Source organism: Thalassophryne amazonica, chromosome 9 (assembly GCF_902500255.1).
Source record: "Thalassophryne amazonica chromosome 9, fThaAma1.1, whole genome shotgun sequence".
In the NCBI taxonomy this organism is placed as follows: Eukaryota; Metazoa; Chordata; class Actinopteri; order Batrachoidiformes; family Batrachoididae; genus Thalassophryne; species Thalassophryne amazonica.
This window is the reverse complement of record NC_047111.1, coordinates 16,723,273-16,744,011: the sequence shown is the minus strand read 5'-3', so window position 1 is coordinate 16,744,011 and position 20,739 is coordinate 16,723,273. Positions and strand designations below refer to the sequence as shown.

The 20,739-nt window shown below is 45.7% G+C and overlaps 1 protein-coding gene across 1 annotated transcript in view; it reads right to left on the bottom strand.

The window, feature by feature from the left end:
- The window catches only part of myo7ab (myosin VIIAb), a 117,429-nt gene that overhangs the window by 70,497 nt on the left and 26,193 nt on the right, over window positions 1-20,739 (bottom strand). Inside the window, exons 6-8 of the mRNA XM_034177677.1 lie at window positions 18,676-18,860; window positions 18,300-18,421; window positions 5,154-5,296 (exon numbers count right to left, since the gene is read on the bottom strand). Coding sequence (XP_034033568.1) covers window positions 5,154-5,296; window positions 18,300-18,421; window positions 18,676-18,860 — 450 coding nt within the window. The remainder of the gene's footprint in view (window positions 1-5,153; window positions 5,297-18,299; window positions 18,422-18,675; window positions 18,861-20,739) is intronic.

Below are 20,739 nucleotides of genomic sequence, written 5' to 3'. Positions count from 1 at the left end.
TCCCCCTGCGGAAACCACCGCTTCAAGTGCCTTTTTCAAAGTCACTCAGAAGCCTGAGTTCAACGTTCCAGTTTCACAACCATATATCAAGGAGCTCCACAGATGTTGGGCGGACCCCAAATCACTGACCCATCTATCACAGGACTGCAGAGCCCTTAGCTCTATGCGTGATTTGGCACAGTATGGTCTGAACCGTATGCACAAAGTTGACAGCATTATTGCTAACCTGGTTGTGGCTCCAGCTGATGCTGCTCGGCCAGATGCCCGCTGCCCAGGTCCTCAGTGTAGGGTCACTGATGACCTCCTCACCAAAAGCTATGACATAGCTGCTCGCATTGGTCGCCTAGGCAACTCACTGTCCCATTTAGCCCTTGCCCTCTCAAAGTCTTTGAGGGAGGCAGAGGTTGATGATGCAAAGTCTTAGTGACGCCTCACTCCAAACCTTTGCTTATATGTCCAGAGAGCTTGGCAGACTGATGTCAACCCTTACCATCACTAGACGTCAGGTGTGGCTTGCGCAGTTCCCCCCTGTCCGAATCCTGCAGAGGCACACTCCGTTCACTGCTGGTTCTTCCAGGGCAAGTATTTGGACCTGCGGCCCAACAAACTTTGGAGCGTGCTGTTGAGGCTAGTAAATCTCGGCAACAGTTTGTTGACCTACACCGGTCTTCCAGACCTCAGCCAGTCAGACGTGCTACAGCTTTTTACTCTACATCCAGGCTTCCGCCGACTCCCAGAGCTGCACGTGCTTTTGCAGTTGAGGGCCAGCTCTCCCAGCAGCCTGCCTTTCATGAGCCTACGGGCAGACCCCCGAGAACTGAACGGTTTCACAGAGCTTCCAGTAATCGCGCCCAGAGGTCCTCAGGGATGCGAGGCAGAGGTGGTCGGGTCTGACTGCCAATGTTTGGCCCCCAGCCGTTTTCACGAAATCAACTCAGCCACTGGGAGGCTCAAGTTCAAGACCCATGGGTCATTTCAACCTTGTTCAAAGGTTACATAATTCAGTTCAGATGTCGTCCTCCAAAGTTCAATGGGGTGAGGATGACTGTTGTTTCCGACTCGATGCAGTCTGCTGCCCTACAACGGGAGATTTTGGAACTCCTGGAGAAGGGGGCCATAGAGCCAGTTCACAGTTCAGACCAGCTCAGGGGGTTCTATTCAATTTACTTCCTTGTTCCAAAGAAGGATGGCGGCTTTCGTCCTATCCTCGATCTCCGACGTCTGAATCGTTATATCAAAGTGCTGCAGTTTCACATGCTCCGCACAGTAGACGTCCTTCAAACTATCACACCAGGAGACTGGTTCACAAGTGTCGACTTAAAAGACACCTATTTCCATGTGCCAGTGGCGCCTCATCACAGGCAGTTTCTCCGCTTTGCTTTCGAAGGTCAGGCATACCAGTTCAGGGTGCTTCCTTTCGGCCTCTCTCTCGCCTCTCGTACATTTACCAGATGTATGGCTGCAGCACTAGCCCCACTGCAAGCTCTTGGATTAAGAATCCTACCCTACTTAGACGATTGGCTTGTCTGCGCTCCGACTCAGGAGCAGGATAACAACGACACAACTCTTCTACTGAACCATGTCTCTCATTTAGGACTCACAGTGAACTTTGCAAAGAGTTCTCTTGTTCCCAGTCAACAAACGACCTTCATCGGCATTGCCATCAACTCCCTAACTATGACTGCATCGCCATCCCCGCAGAGAGTGAACGATGTAATTCGTCTCGTCTCACACATTCAACGGGCTGTGACGCTGCCTTTTGGTTTGCTGCTCCGGTTGATGGGCAAACTGACTGCAGTGTCGCTAGTGGTACCTTTGGGACTTCTGTTCTTATGTCCCCTACAGATTTGGATCAACAACCTAGGCCTCAACTCAAAGTTGCATCAGCACAGGCTTGTACAACTCTCCAACCAGTGCCTTCTGCACCTCAAACCCTGGGGGAACGTGGACCTCATCTGCAAGGGTGTCCCTCTAGGCTCTGTTCCTTCTCGCCGAGAGGTGGTTGTTACAGATGCATCACTCAAAGGTTGGGGGGCCGTGTGGAATCACAGGATGGTGAGGGGTGTCTGGAGTCCTCAGGAGAGACTCCAACACAAACGTGCTGGAGCTTCGCGCTGTGCGACTGGCTCTCAAGCATTTTCTCCTGGCCCTGAGAGGAAGACATGTTCTTGTCCGGTTGGACAACACGTCAACAGTCTATCACATAAACCATCAGGGGGGCACCAGGTCCAATCACTCATTGGCAGAAACTCGGAAGCTTCTCTTATGGGCGTTGCCTCGTCTTCAGAGTGTCAGAGCAGTTCATCTGCCTGGTGTACAGAACAGCGCAGCGGATTTACTCTCCAGACAGAAACCACCACTGGGAGAGTGGAGACTGAACCCGATTGTGGTCCAAATGATCTGGCAGAAATATGGTGCAGCGGAAGTGGACCTTTTCACTTCAAGCACCTCGACACATTGCCCACGATGGTACTCCCTCTTGGAACCAGACAGCCCGCTGGGGCAGGATGCATTGGCTCACCCGTGGCCAGATTGCCTCCTTTATGCCTTCCCTCCTCTCCCGCTGCTGGTGTTGACACTGCACAGGATAGATCAGAGCAGCCACAGGGTGCTGCTGGTTGCTCCATTCTGGCCTGGGAGGATTTGGTTTCCCATGATTTACAAACACCTCGAGGGAGAACCTTGGGCTCTCCCGGAGAGGAAGGATTTGTTGTCACAGCTACAGGGGAGGATTTGACAACCTCACCCAGAACGCCTTCAACTGTATGTGTGGCCGTTGAGGGGCCAGACTCCTTGTTAAGTTCTTGTGACCAGGCTGTTGTTCAGACTATCCTTAATTCACGTGCTGCTTCTACCAGGGCTTTGTATGACAACAGATGGAAGCTGTTTGCGCGGTGGTGTGAGAAACAAAAGTTAGACCAGAGCATTGCCCTGTGCCTATTCTCCTCAAATATTTACAAGAACTGCCGGAGAAAGGACTTTCTGTCGCTACCTTGAAGGTTTATGTTGCTGCAATCTCTGCCCGGCACGTCTACGTTGATGGCCGGTCAGTGGGTTCACACCTCTTAGTGTGTCGTTTTTTGAAAGGTGCTCTACGTTTGCGGCCTCCAAGGTTTGCACGCGTACCTTCATGGGACCTTCCTCTAGTCCTGGAGGGTTTAAGCTTATCCCCTTTCGAACCAGTTGAAAGTGCTGATCTTAAATGGGTGTCAGTGAAGACTGCCTTCTACTTGCACTGTCTTCGGCTAAGCGAGTGGGAGAGCTCCATGCCCTATCAGTCACTGGAGACTGTTTGCGATGGAATTCTGATGGATCTGGGGTTACGCTGTGGCCTAATCCGTCCTTTTTACCCAAGAGAATTTCAACTTTTCATGTTAACCAGCCAGTTTCCTTGGCTGTGTATGTCCCGCATTCTGATCCAGGATTATCTGTTTCAGGTTCCCTGTGTCCTGTCCGAATGTTGAAGCAGTACATTAGTGCGACTGCCAGGATCCGGAAAACGGATGCCCTGTTTGTGTGTTACGGTGATCACAAAAGAGGCTGTGCTGTCTCAAAGCAGCGACTCTCGCATTGGGTCGTGGATGCCATTTTACAAGTATACAGGTCCAGAGGTCTTCAGCCTCCTAAGGTTACATTCCATTACACCAGAGGGGTGTCCACCTCCTGGGCTGCACTGAGAGGTGTCCCTTTGAGTGATATTTGTGCTGCTGCTACGTGGGCGTCTTCCTGTACCTTCGCCCGCTATTACAGACTGAATGTGGTTGCTCCTCCTGCGGTGACTTCGGCGGTGTTGTCTGCCTCCACTCCCCACTGCTGATGCGAGGTGAGTGTGACTCTTTATGACCTTGTTGGTATTAAGTCATCCAGGTGCTAAAGCACCGCCCTCTGGCAGTCAGGAGGAATGAAATAGAACGAGAGTTACAAATGTAACTATGGTTCTATGAATTCCGGATGACCGCCAGAGTTGCTTGTTACTCAGAGTCTTGCGAGTTCATTCCGAAAAGAAGCGAGTGCTGGGTGCGTCTGGTATATAAAGACAACCAGTGACGGTACCCAGGTCACATTCAATGGCGTGACTTTGTTGGTATATATTCTTGACCTCTGTGCTGCGCACATGTAGTTATCCAGGTGCTAAAGCACCGCCCTCTGGCGGTCATCCGGAATTCATAGAACCGTAGTTACATTCCTAACTCTCGTTCTCACCACAACTGAACTGTACCTGACGTCACACACACACACACACACACACACACACACACACACACACACACACACACACACACACACACACACACACACACACACACACACACACACACACACACACACACACGTAGCATTTAGGGTTTCCAGTTTGGTGGGCTCAGGGTCTCATCACTGCTTTTTGCAGATGATGTGGTCCTTGTTGACATCACCGACCTGTGACCTCCAACACTCATTGGATCGGTTCGCAGCTGAGTGTGAAGTGGCTCGGATGAGGATCAGCACCTCTAAATCTGAGGACATGGTTCTCAGCAGGAAACCAATGGATTGCCTACTCCAGGTAGGAAATGAGGTCTTGCCCCAAGTGAAGGAGTTTAAGTACCTTGGGGTCTTGTTCACGAGTGAGGGGACAATGGAGCATGAGATTGGGTTGGGTCATGACCGAAAGAACTAGATCGTGGGTACAAGCGGCCGAAATGAGCTTCCTCAGGAGGGTGGCTGGTGTCTCCCTTAGAGATAGAGTGAGAAGCTTGGTCATCCGTGGGGAGCTCGGAGTAGAGCCGCTGCTTCTTTGTGTTGAAAGGAGCCAGCTGAGGTGGTTTGGGCATCTGGTAAGGATGTCCCCTGGGCGCCTCCGTAGGGAGGTGTTCCAGGCACGTCCATCTGGGAGGAGACCCCGGGGAAGACACAGGACGAGAGATTATATCTCCACACTGGCCTGGAAATGCCTTGGGATCCCCCAGTCAAAGGTGATTAATGTGGGGTCCCCTACTGGAGCTGTTGCCCCCGCGACCCGATCCCGGATAAGCAGTTGAAGAAGAGTGAGTGAGTGAAGTAGCCTTTATTACAAGAAAAAAAAAAGTTTTCAGATGTCCGACCTTTAACAGCATCGTAATCTGTGCAGTCAGACTGGCTCCATCCGTAGAGAACACAGCAAGACTGACCCTCACCTGGCGACACACGCGAGACTTCTCCAGCAGGTACTGCTCAATCTTTGCTCCTTCAATGGCTCCTCGCTTGTTGAAGTGGATGTCGATATATTTTCCAAAGCGGCTGGAATTGTCGTTACGAATGGTTTTGGCATTTCCAAAGGCTGAGTGAACACACAAACATAGAAACTCACAGTTAGCATTAGCACTCTGAGACGCTTCAACATGCACACACAAAGAATAACGAGTTTTATATTGTCAGATTTAAGAACTCCAAAAAGGACACGACCAGCTTTTAAAGTTCTGAATGATCTTAAGGGTTAACTTAGGTCTAAACTTGAATTACCAGAGATGAGATCTGGATTCACCTTCACAAAGTCTTCATTCATTCATTCATTCATTCATTTTTCAGCAGCTTATCCGGGTCTGGGTCTTCATGAGTACGGACACATTATCAAAGAATGTCTACTAATTTTAATGTTGGCCAATATGAGCTTTTGGTATGAGCATTATTTTTTCCAAAATGAAAATTTTTATCAAATAAAAATGTAGAAAAACACTTTAGCCTTTGGAAATTGTGTCCTTACATAATTGTCCAGCAGAGGGCTGAATGACAGGATTGTTTACAATGCTGTCAAGCATGGCTGGGACTCCCAACAACCCTTGGTCACATTAGCTGCCATTCATTTTCAATCAGAGTGCGCATTTTACAGTGACAAGAGACACGTGGTCGCTATGGCACCATTTTATTGTGGCCGAAACCTACAAGAAGTCTACTTTATGCAAATGACATGCTTATTTAGGGTCTACTCCTTTCTCTGCCCCTGACCAAGGCAGAGTCTCTACATCTGGAGTTGGTCCCCAGGCGCTGGACTCTGGCTGCTCACTGGCCCTAGTGTTTGGATTGTGTCTAATGCCGCATTCACACCGCACAACACGCGACACCACAAATTTGCATCCCTCGCCTGGCGATGGACGCGCCACCATCGCCCAGTGTGTCGCTCTGCTTTCGCTGTGAAAATTCACCCCAATGTGTCATCAAATAGGAGGAGCTTCCATTCCGCTTGCTGTCAAGTCAACATGGCGGACCTTGATCAGACGAATCGAGCTGCTGTGCTCTATTTGTTGTGGAAAGCTGACAAACGTCACCAGCGGCGCCGTCCCTGGGTTCACAACATCCTCATGAGACATTCCCAATTCGGGGAGTTTCATTATTTACCGCAGGAGCTGCGTCTAGATGGCGGCCGCTTTCAGCGGTACTTCCGCCTCTCCAGGACCCAGTTTGAGGACCTCCTGTCCCATTCGCACGCGCACATGTGAACAATTAAAAAAAGAAATAAATAAACTTTCTGCCGCTGCAGTTCCTCGCTCTCTCTCCCCTCAAACTCTGTCATAATTGTGTTATAAACCAGTCACCATTTGTGTTATTATACATCTGTGCATTTAATAAAATTATCTTCACGGACGACTTGTTCGTGCGCGCACGTGGAAAAAAAAAAACTGGCTGCTGCTGCTGCTGCTCGCTCTCCCTTCAACTCTGTCATAATTGTAAAATAAAGGACAAAAGGGACATAAGTCCTGCTCACAGGCTGGCTGCCAGAGACAGGACATGTCCACACCAAGTATAAACTCCAGACATCTCCACGTCACAACATATCCAGTCCCTGATTGCTCATTGCGGCGCGACAAGACAAAAAGTTCAGATTTTTCAACTTGGGGAAGAGGGCAACGCAACACAATGCAACGCGATATTGTGCCACAAACACGCCAATCGCTCAAAATCACTTCATTCGCGTAGCTTCATTCGCGTCGCATTGCACAGCTTGGACTTTTGTGGCGCCACAACGTGTCCTTCCATAGGGATTACATGGCAACCTGTCGCCACCATCGCTTGTGTGGCATCCGGTGTGAACGCGGCATAACGGTAATTAGGATGGTTAAATGCAGAGTACAATAACAATAAAGGCTCTATTCTATTCTGTTCGAATGAGAGATGCAACACAGTGAATGCTAATCCCAGTGAAGGTAGCGTGAAGTACATTGGTTAGTTGTTGGTTATTTATAGTTATTTATAATAAAGTTCATGTTTCAACTATATAACATCAAACCTCAGTTACATGTCTTTGTCATATAGGTTTGATAACAGAATAATAGGAGTCATTTTCTGTAATTGTTGTATGGCTCTTGCCTTACAATATAAAGCGCCTTGGGGCAACTGTTTGTTGTGACTTGGCGCTATATAAATAAATAAATTTGATTTGATATTCCGTTTGTTAGCTTACAAGCTATAGTTACGTTGCGCTAGATGAATTGTTTTTGGTTTAGATTGAGTCAGATTTATTTTCAGTCACTTTTAGATTGTTTCAGGTAAGTTTTCCTGGAGCTGCACTCACTTTGGTTTTGACTAGGTTGGCTTTGTGTTTTTGTTGTTGTTGTTTTACAACACATATTGTTTATTCAAGTATGGCAGTGGTAGGTCCATGACCTATACGGGATCTAGGCGCTCCCGCCATCACGAGCCTCCCAGCTGACTGGGTTATAGCAGTGGGTAGATGGGACTCATTAACCCTGTTAAGGCGATCCACCTAGGGCAAGGAAAACCCTGATGTTAAACCACCAGCCTGGGTTACTGCCCCCGTGCCTCCGAGGAAGGTTCTTTAGCCAGAGGCTAGGCGAAGGTCACTCTGATGTAAAACCTACAGCCTGGTGGTCGCCACAGCCGTCTCAGCTTGTCTGTGCCACTGTGGAGTGCCACCTTGCCTAAAGAGTGGAATTGGTGTGCGCGAGCTGATCCCCACTTTAAGCAACGAGCGCAGGCGGGAAGGAAAGCCCTGCAGCGATGGGAAGAGGCGAAAACAGCAGGTGCATGATGGCACTGGGAGCTGCAGTCTCGATTCTGCATGCAGGCGGCTCAGGAGCTATGGTCGTTTGATTGCTGACCCGAGACAACAGCATCATCTGGCAGGGCCCTGGGTGACCAAGCAGTCCTGTTTAGGGATAGCCCTGCTTGCTCCACATGGAGACAGACCTAGAAAAAGTGGTCTAAACATGGCTTGTCTCACTAGACCCGGTTGGCTCACCGCTGCCAACGGGCATCACTACATGCGATGCGAAAAGAAAAACAAAGAACCTGAAAATTGTGTGCTGGAATGTACGCACAATGATAGACTCAGACAATAGCGATCGTCCTCGAAGACGCTCAGCCTTAGTCGCCAAAGAGCTAGCAAGGCTTGACATAGACATTGCTGCACTCAGCGAGGTGCGCTTTGCAGACCAAGGGTCACTCACCGAGGAAGGCACAGGCTACACACTGTTCTGGTCAGGGAAGGCTAAAGAAGATCGTCGACTCTCAGGGGTCGGGTTCATGATTAAGAGCGCCATAGCACATAGGTTACACAATTTGCCAGTTGGACATTCTGACCGACTCATGTCACTCCGGCTCCCCATCAATAACAAGGATTTTGCCACTATTGTTAGTGTGTATGCCCCAACTATGCAGGCTGACATCGGAGTTAAGGAGGCTTTCTATAGCGATCTGCACAACCTTCTACAGCGCGTCGACACCCAGGACAAGCTCCTCATCATGGGAGATTTCAACGCCAGAGTGGGCCGCGACTCTGATGTATGGAAGGACATGCTAGGGAAACATGGCATAGGCAACTGTAACGACAATGGCCGCCTGCTGCTGGAGTTCTGCTCTGCACATGACTTGACGATCACCAACAGCCTGTTCCAACAGAAAGAGAGATTCAAAGCAACCTGGAGACACCCACGCTCCAAACACTGGCACCTTCTGGACTACGTTCTGACGCGACAGCGTGATAGAAGAGACGTACTACATACCAGGGTGATTATTAGTGCGGACTGCTATACGGATCATTGCTTGGTCCGTTCCAAGATTGCTTTCACTTTCAAGCCCCCTCCTAAGAAGAAAGGCCCACAGTTTAAGAAGCTACAAGTCCACAAGTTGCAAGACATAGACACAAAAATGGATGTTCCAGGCCAAACTAGAGGAGAGACTGGGTGGAGAAGAAGGTCTGCCTGACGACCCTAAACAACAGTGGATGAGATTAAGACCACCTTCGGAGACGGCAGCAGAAGTATTGGGCTTCTCAGCCAGGAAAAATAAGACTGGTTTGATGAGATGAGCACAGATCCAGGAACTACTAGAAAAGAAACGTGCATGCCACAAGACTCTTTTAGTGTGCTGCTCCACAGCCTGTCTAGTGGATTTTTATTTTGTTTTAGCACTGTTGTTGTGCGTTACCTGTAGCTGCTCCCAGCCTGTCTAGTGGATTTTTATTTTGTTTTAGGGGCACTTGTTGTGCGTTACCTGTGCTGGCTCCACAGCAGGTCTAGTGGAATTTTTATTGTTTTAGCACTGTTGTTGTGCGTTACCTGTGCTGCTCCACAGCCTGTCTAGTGGATTTCTATTTTGTTTTAGCACTGTTGTCGTGCGTTACCTGTGCTGCTCCACAGCCTGTCTAGTGGATTTTTATTTTGTTTTAGCACTGTTGTCGTGCGTTGCCTGTGCTGCTCCACAGCCTGTCCAGTGGATTTTTATTTTTATTTTATTTTATTTTTTAGCACTGTTGTTGTGCGTTACCTGTGCTGCTCCACAGCCTGTCTAGTGGATTTTTATTTTATTTTAGCACTGTTGTCGTGCGTTACCTGTGCTGCTCCACAGCCTGTCTAGTGGATTTTTATTTTGTTTTAGCACTGTTGTCGTGCGTTGCCTGTGCTGCTCCACAGCCTGTCCAGTGGATTTTTATTTTTATTTTATTTTATTTTTTAGCACTGTTGTTGTGCGTTACCTGTGCTGCTCCACAGCCTGTCTAGTGGATTTTTATTTTATTTTAGCACTGTTGTCGTGCGTTACCTGTGCTGCTCCACAGCCTGTCTAGTGTCGGATTCCCTGTTTGGGAATCCGCTAGCTTAGCGTAGCTACTAGCTCTTAGCCGTTTTAGCATGGCGGCTTCTCCTGTCTCTCCCGTACTTTTCTGCTCTGGGTGTGAAATGTTTAGTTATTCCTCGGCCTCTTTTAGCAGTAACGGTACATGTAATAAGTGCAGCTTATTCGTAGCTTTGGAGGCCAGGCTGGGCGAATTGGAGGCTCGGCTCCGCACCGTGGAAAATTCTACAGCTAGCCAGGCCCCTGTAGTCGGTGCGGACCAAGGTAGCTTAGCCGCCGTTAGTTCCCCCCTGGCAGACCCCGTGCAGTCGGGAAGGCAGGCTGACTGGGTGACTGTGAGGAGGAAGCGTAGCCCTAAACAGAAGCCCCGTGTACACCGTCAACCCGTTCACATCTCTAACCGTTTTTCCCCACTCGACGATACACTCGCCGAGGATCAAACTCTGGTTATTGGCGACTCTGTTTTGAGAAATGTGAAGTTAGCGACACCAGCAACCATTGTCAATTGTCTTCCGGGGGCCAGAGCAGGCGACATCGAAGGACATTTGAAATTGCTGGCTAAGGCTAAGCGTAAATTTGGTAAGATTGTAATTCACGTCGGCAGTAATGACACTCGGTTACGCCAATCGGAGGTCACTAAAATTAACATTGAATCGGTGTGTAACTTTGCAAAAACAATGTCGGACTCTGTTGTTTTCTCTGGGCCCCTCCCCAATCAGACCGGGAGTGACATGTTTAGCCGCATGTTCTCCTTGAATTGCTGGCTGTCTGAGTGGTGTCCAAAAAATGAGTGGGGCTTCATTGATAATTGGCAAGCTTCCGGGGAAAACCTGTCTTGTTAGGAGAGACGGCATCCATCCCACTTAGAGGGAGCAGCTCTCATTTCTAGAAATCTGGCCAATTTTTGGGATCTCCAAACTGTGACTGTCTAGCGTTGGGACCAGGAGGCAGAGCTGTGGTCTTATACACCTCTCTGCAGCTTCTCTCCCCTGCCATCCCCTATTACCCCATCCCGTAGACGGTGCCTGCTCCCAGACCACCAATAACTAGCAAAAATCTATTTAAGCATAAAAATTCAAAAAGAAAAAATAATATAGGCACCTTCAATTGCACCACAGACTAAAACAGTTAATGTGGTCTATTAAACATTAGGTCTCTTTCTTCTAAGTCCCTGTTGGTAAATGATATAACTGTCTAACTGTCAGAATGCTCGTAGCACGGGCCGGGGCGGAGGATTAGCAGCAATCTTCCATTCCAGCTTATTAATTAATCAAAAACCTAGACAGAGCTTTAATTCATTTGAAAGCTTGTCTCTTAGTCTTGTCCATCCAAATTGGAAGTCCCAAAAACCAGTTTCATTTGTTATTATCTATCGTCCACCTGGTCGTTACTGTGAGTTTCTCTGTGAATTTTCAGACCTTTTGTCTGACTTAGTGCTTAGCTCAGATAAGATAATTATAGTGGGCGATTTTAACATCCACACAGATGCTGAGAATGACAGCCTCAACACTGCATTTAATCTATTATTAGACTCTATCGGCTTTGCTCAAAAAGTAAATGAGTCCACCCACCACTTTAATCATATTTTAGATCTTGTTCTGACTTATGGTATGGAAATAGAAGACTTAACAGTATTCCCTGAAAACTCCCTTTTGTCTGATCATTTTTAATAACATTTACATTTACCCTGATGGACTACCCTGCAGTGGGGAATAAGTTTCATTACACTAGAAGTCTTTCAGAAAGCGCTGTAACTAGGTTTAAGGATATGATTCCTTCTTTATGTTCTCTAATGTCATATACCAACACAGAGCAGAGTAGCTACCTAAACTCTGTAAGGGAGTTAGAGTATCTCGTCAATAGTTTTACATCCTCATTGAAGACAACTTTGGATGCTGTAGCTCCTCTGAAAAAGAGAGCTTTAAATCAGAAGTGTCTGACTCCGTGGTATAACTCACAAACTCGTAGCTTAAAGCAGATAACCCGTAAGTTGGAGAGGAAATGGCGTCTCACTAATTTAGAAGATCTTCACTTAGCCTGGAAAAAGAGTTTGTTGCTCTATAAGAAAGCCCTTTGTGAAGCTAGGACATCTTTCTACTCATCACTAATTGAAGAAAATAAGAACAACCCCAGGTTTCTTTTCAGCACTGTAGCCAGGCTGACAAAGAGTCAGAGCTCTATTGAGCTGAGTATTCCATTAACTTTAACTAGTAATGACTTCATGACTTTCTTTGCTAACAAAATTTTGACTATTAGAGAAAAAATTACTCATAACCATCCCAAAGATGTATCGTTATCTTTGGCTGCTTTCAGTGATGCCGGTATTTGGTTAGACTCTTTCTCTCCGATTGTTCTGTCTGAGTTATTTTCATTAGTTACTTCATCCAAACCATCAACATGCTTATTAGACCCCATTCCTGCCAGGCTGCTCAAGGAAGTCCTACCATTATTTAATGCTTCAATCTTAAATATGATCAATCTATCTTTGTTAGTTGGTTATGTACCACAGGCCTTTAAGGTGGCAGTAATTAAACCATTACTTAAAAAGCCATCACTTGACCCAGCTATCTTAGCTAATTATAGGCCAATCTCCAACCTTCCTTTTCTCTCAAAGATTCTTGAGAGGGTAGTTGTAAAACAGCTAACTGATCACCTGCAGAGGAATGGTCTATTTGAAGAGTTTCAGTCAGGTTTTAGAATTCATCATAGTACAGAAACAGCATTAGTGAAGGTTACAAATGATCTTCTTATGGCTTCGGACAGTGGACTTATCTCTGTGCTTGTTCTGTTGGACCTCAGTGCTGCTTTTGATACTGTTGACCATAAAATTTTATTACAGAGATTAGAGCATGTCATAGGTATTAAAGGCATTGCGCTGCGGTGGTTTGAATCATATTTGTCTAATAGATTACAGTTTGTTCATGTAAATGGGGAATCTTCTTCACAGACTAAAGTTAATTATGGAGTTCCACAAGGTTCTGTGCTAGGACCAATTTTATTCACTTTATACATGCTTCCCTTGGGCAGTATTATTAGACGGTATTGCTTAAATTTTCATTGTTACGCAGATGATACCCAGCTTTATCTATCCATGAAGCCAGAGGATACGCACCAATTAGCTAAACTGCAGGATTGTCTTACAGACATAAAGACATGGATGACCTCTAATTTCCTGCTTTTAAACTCAGATAAAACTGAAGTTATTGTACTTGGCCCCACAAATCTTAGAAGCATGGTGTCTAACCAGATCGTTACTCTGGATGGCATTTCCCTGATCTCTAGTAATACTGTGAGAAATCTTGGAGTTATTTTTGATCAGGATATGTCATTCAAAGCGCATATTAAATATGTAGGACTGCCTTTTTGCATTTACGCAATATCTCTAAAATCAGAAAGGTCTTGTCTCAGAGTGATGCTGAAAAACTAATTCATGCATTTGTTTCCTCTAGGCTGGACTATTGTAATTCATTATTATCAGGTTGTCCTAAAAGTTCCCTAAAAAGCCTTCAGTTGGTTCAGAATGCTGCAGCTAGAGTACTGACGGGGACTAGCAGGAGAGAGCATATCTCACCCGTGTTGGCCTCCCTTCATTGGCTTCCTGTTAATGCTAGAATAGAATTTAAAATTCTTCTTCTTACTTATAAGGTTTTGAATAATCAGGTCCCATCTTATCTTAGGGACCTCATAGTACCATATTACCCCATTAGAGCGCTTCGCTCTCAGACTGCGGGCTTACTTGTAGTTCCTAGGGTTTGTAAGAGTAGAATGGGAGGCAGAGCCTTCAGCTTTCAGGCTCCTCTCCTGTGGAACCAGCTCCCAATTCAGATCAGGGAGACAGATACCCTCTCTACTTTTAAGATTAGGCTTAAACTTTCCTTTTCGCTAAGGCTTATAGTTAGGGCTGGATCGGGTGACCCTGGACCATCCCTTGGTTATGTTGCTTTAGACGTAGACTGTGTTTCATAATTATTGTATGGCCTTGCCTTGCAATGTGGAGCGCCTTGGGGCAACTGTTTGTTGTGATTTGGCGCTATACAAGAAAAAAGTTGATTGATTGATTGATTGATTTTAGCTAAACCTGATGACCACTCTGCCAAGACAGTTTACAGAAATGCTCCACACTGCAAAGCAAGCTCCGCATACTGCAGAACGACTGGTGGCTAGCTTTTGCGAAGAAGACACAACAACATGCCGATGCCGGAGACATGCACTCCTTTTATGATGCCCTTAAGACCATCCATGGGCCAGCACATCAAGTGCAAGCACCCCTGCGCTCCTCAGACGGCTCCACCCTTCTGACGGACAAGGAAACCATTATGCAGCATTGGTCAGAATACTTTGAAAACCTCTTCAGTGACAAGCACACTGTACAAGAGTCATCAATCGAGAAGATTCCCCAGGTGGAGGCGAAATGGGAACTTGATGACCCCCCAATACTTGAAGAGATCCGAAAGGCCACCAAGCAGCTGAATCCAGGGAAGTCTCCTGGCATAGATGGCATCCCAGCAGAGGTGTACCAAAATGGAGGTGAGGCAGTCCTCGACAAGCTTCAGATTCTCTTCTCCAGTTGCTGGGAAAAGGAAATGGTTCCACATGACCTTCGGGATGCGGTCATTGTCTCCCTGTACAAGAACAAGGGTGACAAGTCTGACTGTTCTAATTACCGGGGCATCACTCTCCTCTCAATAGCAGGTAAGATTTTGGCTCGAGTGCTGCTCAACAGGCTTACCCCTACCATAGTGCATGAAAATACTCCCGAGAGTCAGTGCGGATTTCGGGCCAACAGGGGAACCACCGACATGATCTTCGTCCTGAGACAGATCCAGGAGAAGTGCAGAGAACAGAACATGGCCCTTTATGCAGCCTTCATAGACCTAACCAAGGCTTTTGACACGGTCAGTCGTGAGGGTTTGTGGAAGATTCTTGCACACCTTGGCTGCCCTGCAAAGCTCCTCACCATCATCCGCCAGCTGCATGAAGGCCAGATGGGACAAGTGAAGTACAACGGGACTCTGTCCGGCAGCTTCCCCATCTCAAATGGCGTCAAACAAGGTGCATCCTCGCGCCCACTCTGTTCTCCATCTTCTTCAGCATGATGCTTCGTGAGGCCAAAGAAGACTTGACAGACGGCATCTATATCTGCTTCAGAACCGACGGAAGTCTGTTTAACTTGCGGCGCCTTCTGTCCCACACTAAGATCACAGAACAGCTAATCATGGAGCTGCTCTTCGCAGATGACTGCGCCCTCGTCACCCATACGGAGCAAGCCTTGCAGCACATTGTCAACTGTTTTGCTGAAGCAGCAAGAGCCTTCGGCGTCACCATCAGCCTGAGAAAGACAGAAGTGCTATATCAACCGGTCCCCCATGCAGCATATACCCCACCCCAAATCAACATCGAGGGTACCAGCCTGAATGCAGTAGAGCACTTCACATATCTCGGTAGTGTTATCTGAAACGACGCATCTGTTGCCAAGGACCTAGACAGTCGCCTTGCCAAGGCCAGCAGTTCTTTAGGTCGACTCTCAAACAAAGTCTGGCAGAATCATGCACTGCGCCTTTCCACAAAAGTGCAGGTCTACAGAGCCATTGTGGTCCCTACCCTCCTGTATGGAGCTGAAACCTGGGTTCTGTATCGCCAGCACATCAGATTACTGGAACGCTTTCATCAGCGTTGTCTCCGAAACATCTTCGGGATCAAGTGGCAGGACTATGTCTCAAATGAGGACATCCTTACCAGAGCCAAATTGCCCAGCATGGAGTCTATTATACTCAAACAACAGCTTCGTTGGGCAGGTCATGTAGCCAGGATGGATGATACACGCATGCCGAAATTAATTATCTTTGGCGAGCTCAAGGAAGGGAGACGAAACCAAGGGGCTCCCACAAAGCGCTATAAGGACCAGCTGAAGAAACAGCTCTCCCTTACAGGCATTCAGCATCAGTCATGGCGGGAATCTAGCTACAGATAGACTCAGCTGGCGTTCCAGCATCAAATCCGCCAGCCTGAAGTTTGAGGCAGAAAGAAGTGAGGCCTCATGCCAGAAGCGTCAAAGACAGAAAGAGCGGGCAGCAGCACAAGCCCAGCCTACTCAAGTGTTCATTTGCCCCAAGTGTAACAGGTCTTGTGCATCCCGCATCGGACTTTTCAGCCACCAGGGGGCTTGTAGAAAATAAACTAAACTAAAAAAAAACAACAAAAAAAAAAAAAACAAAGGCCTTCCCACTATCCTCGCAAGCGAAGAAACTGCCAACAACAACAACAATAGGAGTCATTGCCACTTTTTATGCCTATACTGGCAAATATATCTATGTTTTTTTTTTACTCTCCGATATTGTTACATGTATCAGGCTCCCAAAGAATTTATATTGGTCCTGCTCTAGTTTTAATTTTAATAAACTAATTTCAGTTTTGTAACAACAAACGAGTTCCACTGTGCTTCTAAATCTGAATGAATGAATGAATTTACCATTTCAGCACACAGACCCAAAAAAACTAAATAAAACTAATAAAAAAAAAATCCAACAATGCACCTACGGTAGTGTTCAGAATAACAGTAGTGCTATGTGACTAAAAAGATTAATCCAGGTTTTGAGTATATTTCTTATTGTTACATGGGAAACAAGGTACCAGTAGATTCAGTAGATTCTCACAAATCCAACAAGACCAAGCATTCATGATATGCACACTCTTAAGGCTATGAAATTGGGCTATTAGTAAAAAAAAAAAGTAGAAAAGGGGGTGTTCACAATAATAGTAGCATCTGCTGTTGATGCTACAAACTCAAAACTATTATGTTCAAACTGCTTTTTTAGCAATCCTGTGAATCACTAAACTAGTATTTAGTTGTATAACCACAGTTTTTCATGATTTCTTCACATCTGCGAGGCATTAATTTTGTTGGTTTGGAACCAAGATTTTGCTCGTTTACTAGTGTGCTTGGGGTCATTGTCTTGTTGAAAGACCCATTTCAAGGGCATGTCCTCTTCAGCATAAGGCAACATGACCTCTTAAAGTATTGTGACATATACAAACTGATCCATGATACCTGGTATGTGATATATAGGCCCAACACCATAGTAGGAGAAACATGTCCATATCATGATGCTTGCACCACCATGCTTCACTGTCTTCACTGTGAACTGTGGCTTGAATTCAGAGTTTGGGGGTCGTCTCACAAACTGTCTGCGGCCCTTGGACCCACAAAGAACAATTTTACTCTCATCAGTCCACAAAATATTCCTCCATTTCTCTTTAGGCCAGTTGATGTGTTCTTTGGCAAATTGTAAGCTCTTCTGCACGTCTTTTATTTAACAGAGGGACTTTGCGGGGGATTCTTACAAATAAATTAGCTTCACACAGGCGTCTTCTAACTGTCACAGCACTTACAGGTAACTCCAGACTGTCTTTGATCATCCTGGAGCTGATCAATGGGTGAGCCTTTGCCATTCTGGTTATTCTTCTATCCATTTTGATGGTTGTTTTCCATTTTCTTCCATGCGTCTCTGTTTTTTTGTCCATTTTAAAGCATTGGAGTTCATTGTAGATGAACCGCCTATAATTTTTTGCACCTGCATGTACGTTTTCCCCTCTCCAATCAACTTTTTAATCAAACTACACTGTTCTTCTTAACACTGTCTTGAACGTCCCATTTTCCTCAGGCTTTCAAAGAGAAAAGCATGTTCAACAGGTGCTGGCTTCATCCTTAAATAGGGGACACCTGATTCACACCTGTTTGTTCCACAAAACTGACGAACTCACTGACTGAATGCCACACTACTATTATTGTGAACACCCCCCTTTTCTACTTTTATTTACTAATAGCCCAATTTCATAGCCTTAAGAGTGTGCATATCATGAATGCTTGGTCTTGTTGGATTGGTGAGAATCTACTGAATCTACTGGTACCTTGTTTCCCATGTAACAATAAGAAATATACTCAAAACCTGGATTAATCTTTTTAGTCACATAGCACTACTATTATTCTGAACACTACTGTATGTGCTTGAAAGTGTGTAGGCAGAGGCAAAAGCTTAGGCAGAAGCAAAATCTTCCAACTAAGGCAGGAAAAATTCATGCCAATTTAAATTTTCTGAAAGTTCTAACAGCTCACAAGGAACATGGTTTTAATTTTAAATGTTCATGTTTGCTTTAATTATCAAATGTCTGCTGTAGCATCACATCAACAGGAAAATAATTCCGCCGCTCACACACTTTACGAAAAATACAGCAATGCACGCATCACACTGGCTGACCTTCTAGGATGGGTGTGGCCTCCAGGACCTGTTGCTCAATCCAGGAGTGCTGACCACTAATGGCTGCAAGGAACTGCAGAATCAGTTTCGTGCTCTCCGTCTTCCCTGCTCCGGACTCCCCGCTGCAAAGACAGAAAGGTCGTGACGCTTTCAGATACAATGATCTCTGTTTGGTTCTCTTCAAATCGAAAAACGTTCTCTGCTTCCGGGCCGTTAAAAGAAGTTTGAAGATCTGACTTTCTGGGAAACTGACCGATAATCAGATGGAAACTATAAAATAAACAGAAGATAATTAAAATGATTTGACTGTTTGGTTGGTTGATGTTCTCATCCTCCCTCTGGTTGAACATGAAACTTGCACGGGTTGCTTCCACACCTGATGATGCAGCACTGGTCCTTTTTGTTACGCTGCATGTTGAAGTAGCAGTTGTCAGCGATGGCGAAAATGTGCGGCGGCATCTCTCCAATCTTCTTATTGGTGTAGAGTCGGATCTGTTCGGCGGTGTAGATGGGTAAGAGCTGATAGGGATTGACGGCGACCAGGATTGAGCCAGTGTAAGTCTGCAGGAGGAAAATAGATGTTTCACACGTTTTAACAGTTAAGATTTTATTTTAAAACGCGACTTTTCCAAGCTCAACAAATTTTAGCGTAATCACCCGATTTTCATGCATCACTCACTGATGGTTGTCAGTTCCCTTTTTGACTGTTCTGGTGAATAAAGATTTTGTTTGTTTTTTTAATTGAGGATTACAAAGTGCAGGGTCACTTACAGTAAAAAAAAAATGCACAACATATTTTGAGATTTATCAGCTTTACAGAACCAGAAGTGAATTTACTGCCAAGTACTGATAAGTTCTCACATACAAGGAATTTGATCTGGTGCTACTGGTACATAAAGAACAATAAAAAGAACTGGAAAAATACTTCTGTAAGTAAAGGAATCAAATAGGCAAATAGGCAAAACTATGTTCACTCATAAAAATAACAGTGGAATGGGGCTGTGCAAAGGCATGCAGATGTATAGAACCTTTCAGTGCAGGGATGATCAATCGGTATTTTGTGGGAGAGGGGGAGTATTTATTAATCTAGCTGTGGATGGAAAGAAGCTGTTTTTGTGTCTTGAGGTTTTGGCCCTGATGGACCTCAGAAAATACAGTTGTATGTAAACGTTTGGGCACCCCTGATAATTTTCATGATTTTCCTTTATAAATCATTGGTTGTCTGAATCAGAAATTTCAGTTAAATATATCATATAGCAGACGAACACACTGATATTTGAGAAGTTAAATGAAGTTTCTAGTATTTACAGAAAGTGTGCAGTAATTATTTCAACAAAATTGGGCAAATAAATTTGGGCACCCTTGTCATTTTATTGATTTGAATACATTTAGCAGTAATTACTGGATCACAAAATTGGTTTGGTAAGCTCATTGACCCTTGACCTCCTTACACAGATGAATCCAATCATGAGAAAGGGTTTTTAAGGTGGCCATTTGCAAATGTTTCCCCTCTTTGCATCTCTTCTAATGAGTGGCAACATGGGACCCTCTAAACAACTCTCAAATGACCTAAAAACAAAGATTGTTCAACATCATGGTTTATGGGAAGGATACAAAAAGCTATCTCAGAGATTTCAGCTGTCAGTTTACACTGTGGGGAACATAGTGAGGAAATGGAAGACCGCAGGCACAGTACGAGTTAAGGCCCAAAGTGGCAGGCCAAGAAAAATCTCAGGTAAGCTGAAGCGAAGGATGGTGAGAATAGTCATAGTCAACCCACAGACCTGCTCCAAAGACCTACAACATGATCTTGCTGCAGATAGTGTCTCTGTGCATCATTCAACTATACAGCGCACTTTGCACATAGATGCTGTATGATGCTGTAATGCAGGGGAAGCCTTTTCTGTGTACACGCCACAAACAGAGTCACTTGAGGTATGCTAAAGCACATTTGGACAAGCCATCTTCATTTTGGAATAAGGTGCTGTGGACTGATGAAACTAAAATTGAGTTATTTGGACATAACAAGGGGAGGTATACATGGCTGAAAAAGAACACAGCATTCCAAGAAAAACAGTTGCTACCTACAGTCAAATTTGGAGGTGGTTCCATCATGCAGTGGGGCTGTGTGGCCAGTGCAGGTGCTGGGAATCCTGTTAAAGTTGAGGGTCACATGAATTCCAGTTAATATCAGCAGATTCTTGAGAATAATGTTAATAAATCAGTGACAAAGCTGATGTTGCGCTGGGGCTGGATCTTTCAACAAGACAATGACCCTAAACACTGCTCAAAATCTACTAAGGCATTCATGCAGAGGAACAAGTACAACGTTCGGGAATGGTCATCTGAGTCCCCAGACCAGAACATTATTGAAAATCTGTGGTGTGATTTTAAGCCGGCTGTCCATGCTCGGAAACCAACAAACCTGACTGAACTGGGG